Source organism: Orcinus orca, chromosome 16 (genome assembly GCF_937001465.1).
Source record: "Orcinus orca chromosome 16, mOrcOrc1.1, whole genome shotgun sequence".
Classification (NCBI taxonomy): Eukaryota; Metazoa; Chordata; class Mammalia; order Artiodactyla; family Delphinidae; genus Orcinus; species Orcinus orca.
Genome location: NC_064574.1, coordinates 84,889,736 through 84,902,773, shown reverse-complemented (window position 1 = coordinate 84,902,773; position 13,038 = coordinate 84,889,736). Strand labels below are relative to the sequence as shown.

Below are 13,038 nucleotides of genomic sequence, written 5' to 3'. Positions count from 1 at the left end.
TGGGCTTGGGCTCCCGATGCACCCGAACTCCAGGCACCCCCTCCTCCAGGACCAGGCAGGGGCGAGGGAGGTGCTAGGGGAGGTCCAGGAGGAGAGCCGCTGGTCGTCGGTCAGTGGGTGGGAAAGGACATGTGTCCAGCAGGACACCCCGGGACAGCTGGCCGCCACGGCGGGGAGGATGGCCACTGGAGGCAGAACAGAGCTGTGCGAGCCTGTCCAGGGTCCTGCAGACATGCTGTGACAGTGGTCACTGTGGACAGGGCTGGGCTGCCAGCTCCCGTCTGCGTGGCCATGGTAGTGACCCGCAGTGGTTAGGGGCTGAGCGCTAGGGCACACTCTGCGTCTGACCCCACGGGATCGTCCTCCTGGCCCCCCACGTGGGGGGCACGCTGAGGCTCCTTATGCAGGCGGCAGGTGCCAGGAAGCTTGGCCACTGCTGGGGCCAAAGGCTGTGTGAGTGGGAGGACCGAAGGAGCCCAAGGAGATGCCCGAAGGAGCAGAGATGCCCACCCGGGGCAGGGAAGCCACGGAGACGCAAGCTGCTTGAGGCCCGGAGGGCCTGTCCCGAGGGCCAGCAGCCCATCTCCACAGGGGCCGTCACACCCACGGGACGCCCTGCGAAGGCAGAGCTGGGGTCAGCGCTGCTGGCCTGGTCCCCTGAGGGTCCCCGTTGAACTGAGTGGCTTGGCTGTCATTAGCGGTGTGGAGGTCACGGCACCGCCACTTCTGGTCTTAGCGCAGGACTCAGCGGCTGGACCACAGTTGTCTGGGAGCCCGGGAGGCTCGGGCCGGGTCTGCAAGTCCGCTCTGCCTCTTCAGATGCGGGCAGAGGGGCCCCAGCAGGGCCTGGTGGGGGAGGCCTGGTCCTTAATGAAGCCCGATCAACCGTGAACCCTTGATGATCAGGGGACTTTGAGAGACGGTCCGAGCCGGGGGCCTGCCCCGAGCTGATGTACTCCCTTCTGCGTCCTCGACAGTGGGACGAGCTGTTTCAGGGGAGCCCCCGGCTCAGAGCCACAGGGGTGGGGCTTCTGGGAGGGGCGGGAGCGCCGGGCTGGCGGGAGGAAGTGGGGTGTGCAGACAGACAGACACACAGACATGGTCTGAGCACAGGTGTGAGAGCCTCCGGGGCAGCCGGCTCCAGGGAGAAGGGCGTTCCAGGCAAGAAGACCCTTGGGGGTTGAGGGCAGGGCCACTGGAAGGCGGGCGGGGGCAGGGACAGTGGACACAGCCGCCATCCGCGCTGCTCCCTGGGTCCTCTGGGCGCCGAGGACCACGGGGAAGAGGAAGCTGTTTTCACATCTAGTTCGTGAAGGAAGAAGAGGGGGCCTGGCGCCCCGAGCCCCTCCCTTCATCACTGAGCCTGGCTTCGCTCCGAAGAGCCCCAGCCTGCTGCTCAGATGCTGGCCTGGGAGAGGGAAACAGCGCAGAAACACGTGGCTCCGTAGGGTTTCCCGGGTGGCGGGACTGGGGGCTTCCCCGTGAGTGAGGGCACAGCTGACCAGCAGCCCTCGTGCCCCCCGCCCAGGGTACCAGATCGCCTACCGCCTGGCCAGCAGCAGCCCTAACACGTTCACCACCGTGGAGGTCGGCGCCACTGTGAGGCAGTTCACGGCCACTGAGCTGGCCCCGGAGTCCGCGTACGTCTTCCGGCTGTCGGCCAAGACCCGGCAGGGCTGGGGGGAGCCGCTGGAGGCCACCGTCATCACCACCGAGAAGAGAGGTAAGACCGGGAGGCCCAATTCCCTGCCGGGCCAGGGGAGGGGAGGTCACGCGTGCCTGGGGAGGGTGGCTGCCCGAACTGCTCGTTCTTTAAGCACCGCTGAGCCTACCTGGAGCTGGACGCACAGCGGGTCTCACAGCCCAGCACTCGCCCCAGGCTGGGCTCTCAGGCCTGATCCTCCCAGGTCCAAAGATAGAGAGCTCTTCTCCTCCCCAGCGATGCCAGAGCTTCCTGCAGGTTCCCCCACCGGGACTCGGTCAGGCCCGCACTTTCAGTGTGCGGGGAGCAGCAGGGCTGCGTTTCTCCCCCAGGCAGCTCAGAGCCGCAGGCCTTGTTTCTTGCTATCCTCCTTAGACTCTGTGCAGCCCCTCTGAAGGAGGGGGAAAGAGTTTTGCTCACGGTTTGATGTGACTTGAACCAAACCCGAGTGCAAGTACTGACATGAGCTCCCCCAAGGGGGCAGCCCTGTCCCCTGCCCACCACGTGCCCCCGCCTGCACCCTGCCCCACAGCTGGAACACCTGCCCCGCCAGGGCCTGCAGGGCCTCGGTCCACGTGGCTCAGCGAGAGGGGGCCCAGGAGAACTTTGTCCCTTCCAGTGGGTCCGGGAGGGGCCTGAGAAGCAGGGGCAGGACCCAGGCTGCTGGGGGCGAGAAGAAACCGCCCGGCCGAAGGGTGCGCTTCAGCAAAGGTTGCTGATTAAGTTAGATGCCAGGGCCCCTGGCAGCCCATCACCTGGGGCCGGCAATGAATTGCTGCTTTATTTCACGCCACACCTTCTAATCAGAATCGATACTCTTCCTGATAAACAGCGAAAGAATGATTCCTCCCTCTGGGGAGCTTCTCTGTTGAAATCAATGGGGCGAGGAGACAGAGCGACGGGCAGACGACCCCCACTCAGAAGCCAGGTCCCGGCCCGCATCCCAGTCTCCATCCCTGCGGGCACGGAGTGGCCAGTGACAGCCCCCAGGCACCCCTGCTCCACATGCCTTTACGGTTTCAGGCCCAGGTCGACTTCCAGGGAGAGATCAGTGTTAAAGATGTACTCGTCCCCAAATCAGAGAGCGGGAGCGAGTCCTCGGGCGCCCAGGTGTTGCTCACGGTGCCTTACGTGGCGGTGCCGTCGGGGAGCATGGGTGGGTTCACCTCCAGTCTGTCTGCCTGCTCTGAGGATGGAACATTCCAAGGGCAAGCAGGGGTCTCCAGTCAGATCCAAGCTGGGCCCCGGCCGAAGTCAGAGACCCTCACATCCCTGCGGAGCCAGGAACAGTCTGAAGGTCATCTAATCCATGCATCCGACTCTCGGGGCCGCCACAGTGCCTCCCCCTGCGTAATTTCACTGCGAGCCTCTCACACGTCCCTGATCTGTCCTCTTTGGGTTGCAGAGCGGCCGGCGCCCCCCAGGGAACTCCTGGTGCCCCAAGCGGAAGTGACCGCGCGCAGCCTGTGGCTCCAGTGGGTCCCGGGCAGCGATGGGGCTTCCCCCATCCGGTACTTCACGGTGCAGCTGCGCGAGCTGCCCCGGGGACAGTGGCAGACCTACTCCTCGTCCATCAGCCACGAGGCCACAGCCTGTGCCGTTGAAAGGTACCCAGAGGGCCAGGGGGACCCTCTCCCGGGGTACGGGGGCCCTGCCCTCCCCAGCCAGCTCCTGCCCACTGAGTAAGGAGTCTGTACAGGACGCGGAGACGCGCCACTGAAAGCCCATGTCTCCTCTTCTAGTCAGTGCTCCTGTGCCAGGACCCGGTAGTCCTTGCATCCCGCATCCGCTTCCAGACGCCCACCCGGGCCGCTTCCCCGCCAGTCCTTGCGAGCGGCCCGGCACAGATGGTCCGCCCGCCCCAGGCCCCGGGGACTGACGAGGCTCAGATGAACGGGCGGTGGGGCCCTGAGCCCGGGAGGGGGACTGAGGCTCCCCAGTGCCTGAGAGGCATGGAGTGGGGGGCGGCGGGGAGGGCAGCCCAGCCTGCCACTGTCACCGTGTCACAGGCCAGAGAGAGGCCCTTCTCTGTGCTGTCTCTGCGTCAGCGAGGTGGACAGATTGCGCCTGGGGGCCGCCCTTCCTTAGTGACAGTGACGGCTGATGGGGCAGGAGCAGAGCCCCGCCCCCGAGCCAGCTGTTTGGTGAACTGCTGGGCAGGAGGGAGGGGCTGCACCGCCGGCCGCAGCTGGACCCGCTGTGTCGTGATCCCACCTGGGCCTCTTCTCTCGGCCGCCACCCTCCTTACGGTGAAGGAGACTAGGGCTGGGAGGGGTTACATCACCCGCCAGAATCCTACAGATGGAACAGTCTAGACGGGCAGGTCTACGAAGTGGCCTCGGGCCCTGCGTCCTCACGTCCGCTGGCGTGGAAGCCCCCCGCCTGGGAGGGTGATGGCAGCAGCCCGGGGAGACGCCTTGGCATCGTCACTGTACTTCCCACCCGGCCCTGGTGTTGTCACTTTCTGCCAGGCTCATGCTCCGGGGCTGGGGAGGGGCCACTAAGTGGTGGGCCCCACTGTCCCCCATGGGTGCTAGTACCCTTGCCAGGACCTTCTAGGAGGACGGAGGAGGCCAGGACCATGGTTTCCTAGGCAGGCCAAGGTCCTCTTATCGTTCAGAACGAGCCCCGTGCCGGGTACCGTGCCACACTGACGTCCACCTGCTCGTGGAATCCCCGCGACAGCTCCGGGCACTGCCGTCCCAGTTCCATGGGTGAGGAACAGGGTCAGAGGTCGGTTTGGTACCTTGCCTGCAGCCCTGCCCAGCCAGCAGGGAGCACGTGTGGGCCTCCCTGGGCACCCCGCCCTCCCGTGGCAAGGCCGCTAGTCTGCTGCCCACTGAGCAGAGACCCTGAGCTGTGCGCCATCAGAGAGCCCCGGAGGCACAGCTCAGGGCTGGGCTTGGAGCGCGACGCTGTCGCTCTCTCCTCCACGAGCCAGCAGCGGGGCTGAAGGAGAGGGGCCACGCCCCCGGTCCAAGGAGCCGGCACCCACGGGGGCGAGGCTGCGCGCACGGCGGGTGCTGTCGGCTCCGGGCGGCTGTGCGGCCGGCCTGCACCCTGACGGGATGAGCGTAGCAGCCCGGGCGGCTCGCAGGGACCTTCCGGCAGCTCTGCTTTGGCGCACAGAATGGGCGCCCCCTTTGGAGGTGACTTCAGAGGCAGCCCCAGGCCAAGAAGGAAGGCAGCTCGCCACTTATAGCTGCGGCCTCCTGGGACCCCAAGTGATATTCCTGGTCTGAGTGACTCCCTCATCCCGTGATCCAGAAAGCTCTCAGCTCTGTCTGGAGATGAGGGATGGACGGTCCCCACGCACACGTTCTGCTTCCAGAAGAGCTGAGGTCCCTGCCTGCTACTTAGAGGCGACATTTGTTCAGGTCCGTCTGCTGCCGAGTAGGGCTTTAGAACACTAGTGACAGTCACGGCAGCTGTAGCCGCCCTCCTCGTGGTGGGGAGATGAGGCTGGAACGGCATCAGTGTGGACGCACACCTCCGAGACGCTCCCCACGGCGACCTGGTGGTGAAGCCTCCCGCGCCATCTTCCTGCTGTCATTGTCATCGCCACCGTCACCATCTCAGCATCACCCAGCCCTCCATCAGTTCCAGAACAATTCCCACGTGTTGTCCCACAGGTCGTCCACGTGGAGAGAGGGGCCTGTGGGGTACAGACCAGACTTTTTATTATTCCCGTCGTGCAGACGAGGACACGGGGCAGCAGACGCGTCTTAAGCAACGAAGGGGCCTCAGCTTCTCTGAACGGGGGAGGGGATCCCTTTGTGGTTCGGACATTCCCTGGGCCTGTAGCTCAAAGATTCACGGATGCAAACCAGCACCCAGCTAATTTACACGGGTCCAGATGTAGCGAACAGTGTTTATCATCTACACCCCAAGCTCTCAGCAGTCCGTCCACCCCTGAGTGGCCAGGGGGCCTTGGAGGAGTGAAACACGGGGCTGGAGGAACCATCCCATGGTTCCTCTCAGCTCCGGGCCGAAGATTTGCCTCGGTGACTGACAGCAGTGAACGGACGGCCAAGTAACAAGGCCCCCAGAATAGTCAAAGCCTGTCCCCGTGGAGCCCGCCAGCCTTACGACAGCGTGGGACCCGCAAGGCACAGCTCCCCCTGCAGAGGAAGGCACTCTGCTGCGGACACACCCCGCGGGCCAGGATTCTCCTGTGCAGCCCGGGGGTTGGGGGTCGGGCGAGCGTGGCCGGGCTGCCCAGCTTACTTGGTACAACACACTCCAGTGCGCTGGGCGCCCGGCCGTAAATAACCCCACCTCCTCGTGTAACCGTGTGAAAGAAAGAAGAGCGATAAAATCCAACTGCCTCTCCTGTCATGGAGCCTCCAACAGACCAATGGTGTGCTTGGGACTTTGCGTTGGAAAGGAGAGGTCCGTGCTTCAGGACAGACAGTTTAATTTGGTGCGGGAGACACTGTTGTCAGTTTCCTAATGGGCCATAACCAGGACACGTGGTTCCTCCCCTATCAGAAGAAAACATGTCGCGGGCGGGATCCCGGGAAGGCGACGTCTTGTGCGCTGCCACCGTGTCATCCCCCTTCCCGCCTCATCGTCCTGGCAGCTACATTTTCTCCTTTTTTTTTTAAACATTCTTTTTACATTTTACTTTTTCCAGTTGCACGAAGTCTGCTAGTGGCCAAAACAACATAAAACGTTTAAACAAAAGTTTAAAACAAAACGTTGAACGACCCACATCTCGTGCCTGTACCTACACTGGTGAATGTGGGTCCAGGGCACTGGGAGGGCTTGGGTCTGGGGGACCTATTGCAGCATCACCGGTTTCTGGTTGATGGTTGCGTCCCATAGAAATGCAGGGTAGCTGAAGAGAGGAGCTCCGAGCACAGAGCCACGTGGACGTCCTGGACGTCCCTTTGGGACAGAGCAGTGATGGCGTGGGCTCCGGTGCTGGCTGTGTGTCCAGTAACCGTGGGCCCTGCTGTTCCTCTGAGCCTGCCCTCTCCGGCAGCCTTTGGGAAGGCAGGAGAGAGAAAGTAACATTTAGGAAGCGCCTACTGTGTGACCGATTGCCAGACCTCATGAGGTGGGTTGTGTCATGTAACTTCCCCTGGAAGCGTGGGTATCATTACCTCTGTTTTCATAGATGAACTGAGTGAGACTCAGAGAAATTACACGGCGGGCCCCAGTTAGGAGTGGCGGGGTCAGAATTTAAATTCCTGCTGGGCCGACTCCAAAGTAGGGGCTCAGGGAGGCCTGGGAGAGTGAACAGGGGGCAGAACTGGCAGAAATCGGAGGGCTTGTTCCTTATTCATTTATCAAGTAGTCATGAAGTCCTGCTGTGCCCGGAGGGAGCGAGGGGCTGGGATGGATGGGGCGATGAGGGTGTGCTCAGGGGAGGAGGTAGACCAGTAATCCAAAGGAGCAGCTCCGCAGAGATGAGGAACCTGTGGAGGACGGAGACCAGGAGGTGGACACGGTAACCGTGGTCACGTCTCCAGGGCGATGGCCGCTCCCTTCACGGCCTCCCAGTCTCTCTGCCTGTTTTCAGGCTCCTGGCGGGGCTTCCTACTGAGAGGCTAAGTCCTGCAGCTCAGACACCCTCCTGTCCCCTGCGACTCCCAGGGACAGTCATCGGTCCTGTGAAGGGGGAGAGCCCGCACGGCGCAGGTCTGATGCCGGGAGCTCTGCTTCCCAGTCTCCTCGTCCCAGCCCATCTGTCACAGGCCTGTCATCAGATGTCATCCCGTCATCAGACATCCTTTACTGCTCCCCTGCTGTGCCCCCGACTCCTGGAGACCCCAGAGGTCAGGAAAGAAAGGGTGGTCTTCAAAGAGCTAGACCTCTGGCCTCAGATTCCGAAATCATTAGAGAACAGTGAAGTACTGAACATAATGCAATAAATCACGTGCACTACGGTGTTCTAAATGGCGGTGCACTAGCTGATAAACGCGCTACACATAGACAAGGGTCATTTCCGGGGCACCTACCATGTGCCGGACCTGTGCTGATACTCGCGTGTCCTCTTATTCCACCCTCCCAAGAAACTTCAGAGACAGATAACGTCACCCCAGCCATTCATCCCTTATGTGGGTATTCACTGAGCACCTCCTGGGTGTCAGGCACTGCCATTGGTGCTGGGGACAAGGCAATAAATGGGGCCTCGGTCCCTGTCCCCAAGGAGTCCTGCGTCTTGTAAATAAGACAGTCATGAAGGAAACAGTTAATTACAAATTGCGATGGAGGAGACGAGGAAGGGAACGGGGTGTAGGGGACGGTGGGCAGGGGACAGGCATCGCCTGGAGCTGGTGAAGCTGACACCTGCAGGACGAGAACGCTACGGCCACTTCTCAGTTCTGAGCGCCGGCTGTGGGCCAGACTCCCCCCCGCCCGTCTGCCCGAACTCATCCCAGCAACAGCCTCACGGTGTGGGCTGCTATCAGCCCAGATGGGGAGACGGGGAGAGATGGAGGCCAGGGGAGGAAAGACGTGGTTACCTCCGCCATTCATGAAATGGGGACAGATGGGAACTTACTTCTCTGTTTTAACTGAATAAAGAATGTCGCCCAAAAGCCAGATCGTCCTTCAGGTGGGACTTTGGAAGCGTCTCCACTAAAGCCAGGCCCGAGGCAGGGCTGCCCGTCACCGCTGCTCCTGGCTGTGGAATCGGGGCGCCGATGGACTAGCGAGCAGCAGGGTGCAGTCGGCTCTGGGGGGCTGGGAAGCAACAGCATCCCTCGAGGTGTCGGCTCACAGAGAGCCGCTGCCGTCAGTCTTACGCAGGAGGCGATTTGAAAACAGAGGTAGAGAAAACTTCTCTGATCATGCTTTCCAAAAATGGTTGTCAGTGTTTCCAAACGCAGAATCCCTTCTCTAAACAGAGTGTCACCCAGAACCAGTTACAGACCAGGTGGAAGTGGAGCTGCTGTTGGTTGGTGCAGGGGGAACGGAGGCCCTGGACGCCCGGAGGGTCCCTCGGGGTCTCAGGGGTTCCTCAGTGCTCAGTTTGAAAACCACTGGTCTACAGGCTGCGTCAGAGCCACGGGAAGGGTTGGTCAGAGGCAGGGAGGGCTGTGCTTAGACCAAGTTGAGGAAACTTGGAGATGGTTTGGACTCGAGGAATGGGGAGGGAGCGTCTAGAATCACTTCGGATCTTCGGGTCCGGGAAACGGAGAGGACAGCGGGCCGCTGCCTGAGACACAGCCGCTGCTGGGAGGGAAGGGAGGATGCAGGGCCCTCATCTGCTCCTCTGAAGTAAAACCCGAAGGGCGGTGACAGCGGCCGGCCAGCCAGCCGGGTGCCGAGCGGGGCTGAGCTAGGGGAGCGTCGCCGGGGACCTGGGTGAAGGTCTGTGTGTCGTCCACACGGCGGAGCTTGTCTGAAGCCTCAGTCATCAGTGTGGCTCTGCGCTGGGCACACGGACGCCTGGGTGGGGGGGGGAATGGATGGATGGACGGATGGGAGGGAGGAAGGATGGAAGGGAGAGAGGAAGGATGGAAGGGAGGGAGGAAGGATGGAAGGGAGGGAGGAAGGATGGAAGGGAAGGAGGAAGGATGGAAGGGAGGGAGGAAGGATGGAAGGGAGGGAGGAAGGATGGAAGGGAAGGAGGAAGGATGGAAGGGAGGGAGGAAGGATGGGAGGGAGGGAGGAAGGATGGGAGGGAGAGAGGAAGCCTGCAGTAGTGGCACCAAGGAGAGCATTCATGTCCCGGAAGTCTCATCCGTGGGCCGAGGGGACATCTTTTCACATGGACAGCCAACATTGTCTTGGCCTTACTTAAGGTGGGAGGCAGTGTTACTTCAGGGCGAGACCCCTCTTCCAGCCTCCGCCCCCCAGCCGCTGACCAGTCCTCCGGCCGAGTGTGGGGGCCTCTGTCCGCTCGCCGTGAAACAGGAATCCTGACGGCTCTACCCTGCAGAGCCGCCCTGCGGCTTAGACGGGGCTGTGCTGCTCGAGTCTGGCTCAGTCGGCGGGAGGGGGCGGGGCAGGGGCAGCCCCTGGAGCCAGGCCCCGGCTGGGCTGGCACGGAGCTCCGCGAAGGAGCGCTGGGCTGCTGGAGGAGGGGAGTGCCTGCTCTCCGTGCTCCGAGGCCCCGTGCCTGCGCCGTGTGAGATCAGCTCCTGCTGAGAAGTCCTCCGGAGCTGCTCGGAGAGCAGCGATTTGCTGCGCACAGGTGTCTCTGACTGCGGGAAGTGGTAGTCCCTCCCCAGGAGCCCTAGGCGAGCGCTCCGTTCCCCCTGCTGGGAAGTTCTGGGCTCCCCCCGCCCCGGGAATCTCCTGTCGCCCTAGACCGGCCAGTGAGCCAGGGCTGGGTGCTGGGAGCTGCTCCAGACAGTCCCGGGCGCCCGGGGATTCAGCCGCAGCCCCAGAATGCCCGCTCCTCGCCGCCGCCCGGGCCCGCGGACAGGCGGCGGTCTCTGCGGTCACGGGTCCCTTCCGTGTTTCAGGCTGAGGCCCTTCACCTCCTACAAGCTGCGCCTGAAGGCCACCAATGACATTGGGGACAGTGACTTCAGCGCGGAGACAGACGCGGTAACCACGCTGCAGGACGGTGAGCAAGGGGCCCACTTCCCGCTGCCGCCTTTGCGCCCCGGAACCCCAGCTCCTAGAGAGACCCACTCGTCTTGAGCCAGGAAGGGGAGTGGGGGGAGTGGCCGTGGGCAGTGGAGCTCAACTAGCAGCAGAAGCTGGGCGCTCCTGTACAGCCCAGGGCCGTAAATCAAGACTTCAAGGGCTTCCAAAGGGAGGAGGTTTCTTTGGCTTCCAAACCCCGACCATTAGCATCCCTGAGACTGACTAACTTATAGGGTCATTAAAGGTAGAGGTCGTGGGGTAGCTGTGTTTTAAGAGGTTTTCCCCGTTTTTCTCATTCACGAGCCACCCAGTTTTGTCACTTGACAAAAGCCCAGTTAAGTGATGGAAGTGAGACCCCCTAACAGCTCCAGGTGGCTTTTCACCCGCCCTGTCCTGCTCAGAGGAATTGGGCCTGGAGATCCGTTGTGAGTTCGTTTGGCAATCGGTGATCAAAGCAGGCTTGGAGGGAGCTGGGAGACGGTGTCCTCAAGTCCGCCCAGCGGACAGGCAGGTGCTTGGGTAGGAAGGGAACGCTGCTGCGTAGCAGTGCTGGGCTCTGATCCCGGACTGCAGACCCCAACCCTTAGCCCGCCCAGCGGTGCTTTACGATAATCCCCAGACCTGCCCCGAGCACCCTCTCCCCCAGTTAACGCAGCAGGGGAGCGAGGCTCAAACCAGCCCACGTCCGCCTGCTCGCCCCGGGACCCCCCCACCTTCAGCTCTGCTCTTTCTGTAACCTGGGAGGGCGGCTTCTCCAACACCAGGCCGCCAGTGACCTGAAGGACCAGCTAAGGGGTTCCGGGGACCCTTCTAGCTCTTCAGGGGCACGCAGAGACTATTTGCAACAGAGCAGAAGCCACCAGGGCCCCCTGGTGGTCCTGACCGGGGACATGCCGCCGAGCTCATGGGAGGCTGCAGTCCCAGCTGAGCTCCCGGGGAGGAGGGGCGGGACCTGGCCCTGGAGAAACTGAGGTTGTGGCTCCCGCTTTAATCCCACGTTTAACACAACCAAGGTTCCACTTCAGCTAAGCACTGATTGTTAGAAGAAAGAAAATGCAGCACACTGGTTTGGGGGGGAGTCTCTGAGAAGGACTGTGGAAGCAGGACGCCTCCCCCAGCCTCCCTCCGCCCCTCACGGGCTCAGTCAGAAGAGGGCCTCTCTCACCCCTTTCATATTCAGATCACTCCTTTGGATGCGATTATCGTGTCATCTTCCTTTTCGGAGATCTGTGATCTCTCTTTGCCCTGGAACAGCCTTGTGTTGTCATTGCATCATCTCAAGTCCAGCTCGCGGCAGAGGCTGACTCCAGGGGTGGGCAGCCTTGTGCTGGGGGAGGGGCCTGGGAGCCTGTGGATGGTTCGCTAATAAACGTTTCCTTATAACAGTGTTTAGGGTACTGAGACCGCCCCGTAATAGTAATCCTGTGTGATCAGGAAAGCTGGACCAGGGTCTTAAGATAGAACAGCAGGAGGTCGAGGGCGCAGGGTAGAGAGCTGTCCCTGGGCGGGACGGGGAGGCCTGACAGGTGCAGGGGAGACTCACAGAGCAGAGACCCGGGGCCGCGCCGGGACAGTGTGCCAGACACACCCTGGGCGGGGCGGGGCGGGGAGAACTCCTCAGTCATTCTGCTCAAAGCCCACTTCTGAACCTTAACTGTGTGTCGGGTGTCAGGATGTCCCAGTGGGGCAGCCGTAAGGAGGCCAGTCCGACTGCTGAGACAGGGCCGCACAGGCCCAGCGGGAGCAGAGGTGGGGAAGGGCTGTCAGGAAGGCCTGCTGGCATGGCAGGCACTCCAGAGAGCAGGGCGGGGCTGTGGGCAGGGGTCAAACCGACCTTGTCCCCCAGGGAGTAGAGCAGAGCCACCACCGAGATCCAGACCAGGGCAGGCGTCCCTCCGGCCCCCAGAAGCCAGCCTCCGTCCCTGGCAGTCACGTCCGTGTTTAAAGCCAAGGGCACCGTTGCCTGGCTTGATCACTCGTCCTGTTCGGGAGTCGCTCTGACCTGAGTACCTCAAAACACTGATGCTCCCCCTCTGGGGGAGGGGAGGCCCCCGGGGAGATCTGGGAAGCGCAGGGGCTCCACGGGCACCTCCTCTGGTGTGAGCAGCTCCCCGTGGAGAGACCCAGACTCGCGTGTCTGTCTTGGGGTCCGCCTGGGGGGGAAGGTCAAGGACGTGAGCTGTGATCGCCCGACCAGGATTAGGTTCCTTGTCTCCTGGACACAGGCTGGCGGGTGGGGGCAGGGCATCCCCAGGGAAGAGGGTGGCTGGATGCTGGCTGGCCAGCTTTCCCCGGCTCTCGGGGGCTGGGCCCGGCCCTGCCTCCTGACCGGGGCGGGAGAGAGCTGTGGCCCAGGCAGCCGCGGGGCACAGGCAGAGCCGCCTAATCCTTGCCTTCTTTCTGGTGTTGCAGTTCCGGGAGAGCCTCCGAGCTCTGTCTCTGTGACGCCGCACACCACCTCGTCTGTTCTGATCCAGTGGCAGGTAAGCGCCCCAGCATCCCACGGTGTTTGGTAAAACCGTTTATGCGACCGCGTGGTCAGCCGGCACCTGCCGGGTCCCGGATCGGGGTGGAGTGGGACAAAGGGGACACGCCAGTCGGGCTTGCACACTGTGCGGGGAAATGGTGAGTGTAACTTCCAAGTCTGGAAATGCAGGACTGTCGTGGCAGGCGTAATGGACTCGTGCCCAGCGCACTGAGGGGACCAGCAGGATGGCAAGGGGGGAGCCCGGAGCGCAGACGGACTGAGCTTTGGAGAAGGACGCAGATGGAGCAAGGCTTCTGTG

General features: G+C 62.5%; 1 protein-coding gene across 1 annotated transcript in view; it reads left to right on the top strand.

Annotated features, from left to right (window-relative positions):
• SDK1 (sidekick cell adhesion molecule 1) overlaps nt 1-13,038 on the top strand; it is an 826,099-nt gene that overhangs the window by 741,668 nt on the left and 71,393 nt on the right. The window contains exons 29-32 of the mRNA XM_049699672.1: nt 1,529-1,723; nt 3,108-3,309; nt 10,126-10,229; nt 12,665-12,735. Coding sequence (XP_049555629.1) covers nt 1,529-1,723; nt 3,108-3,309; nt 10,126-10,229; nt 12,665-12,735 — 572 coding nt within the window. The remainder of the gene's footprint in view (nt 1-1,528; nt 1,724-3,107; nt 3,310-10,125; nt 10,230-12,664; nt 12,736-13,038) is intronic.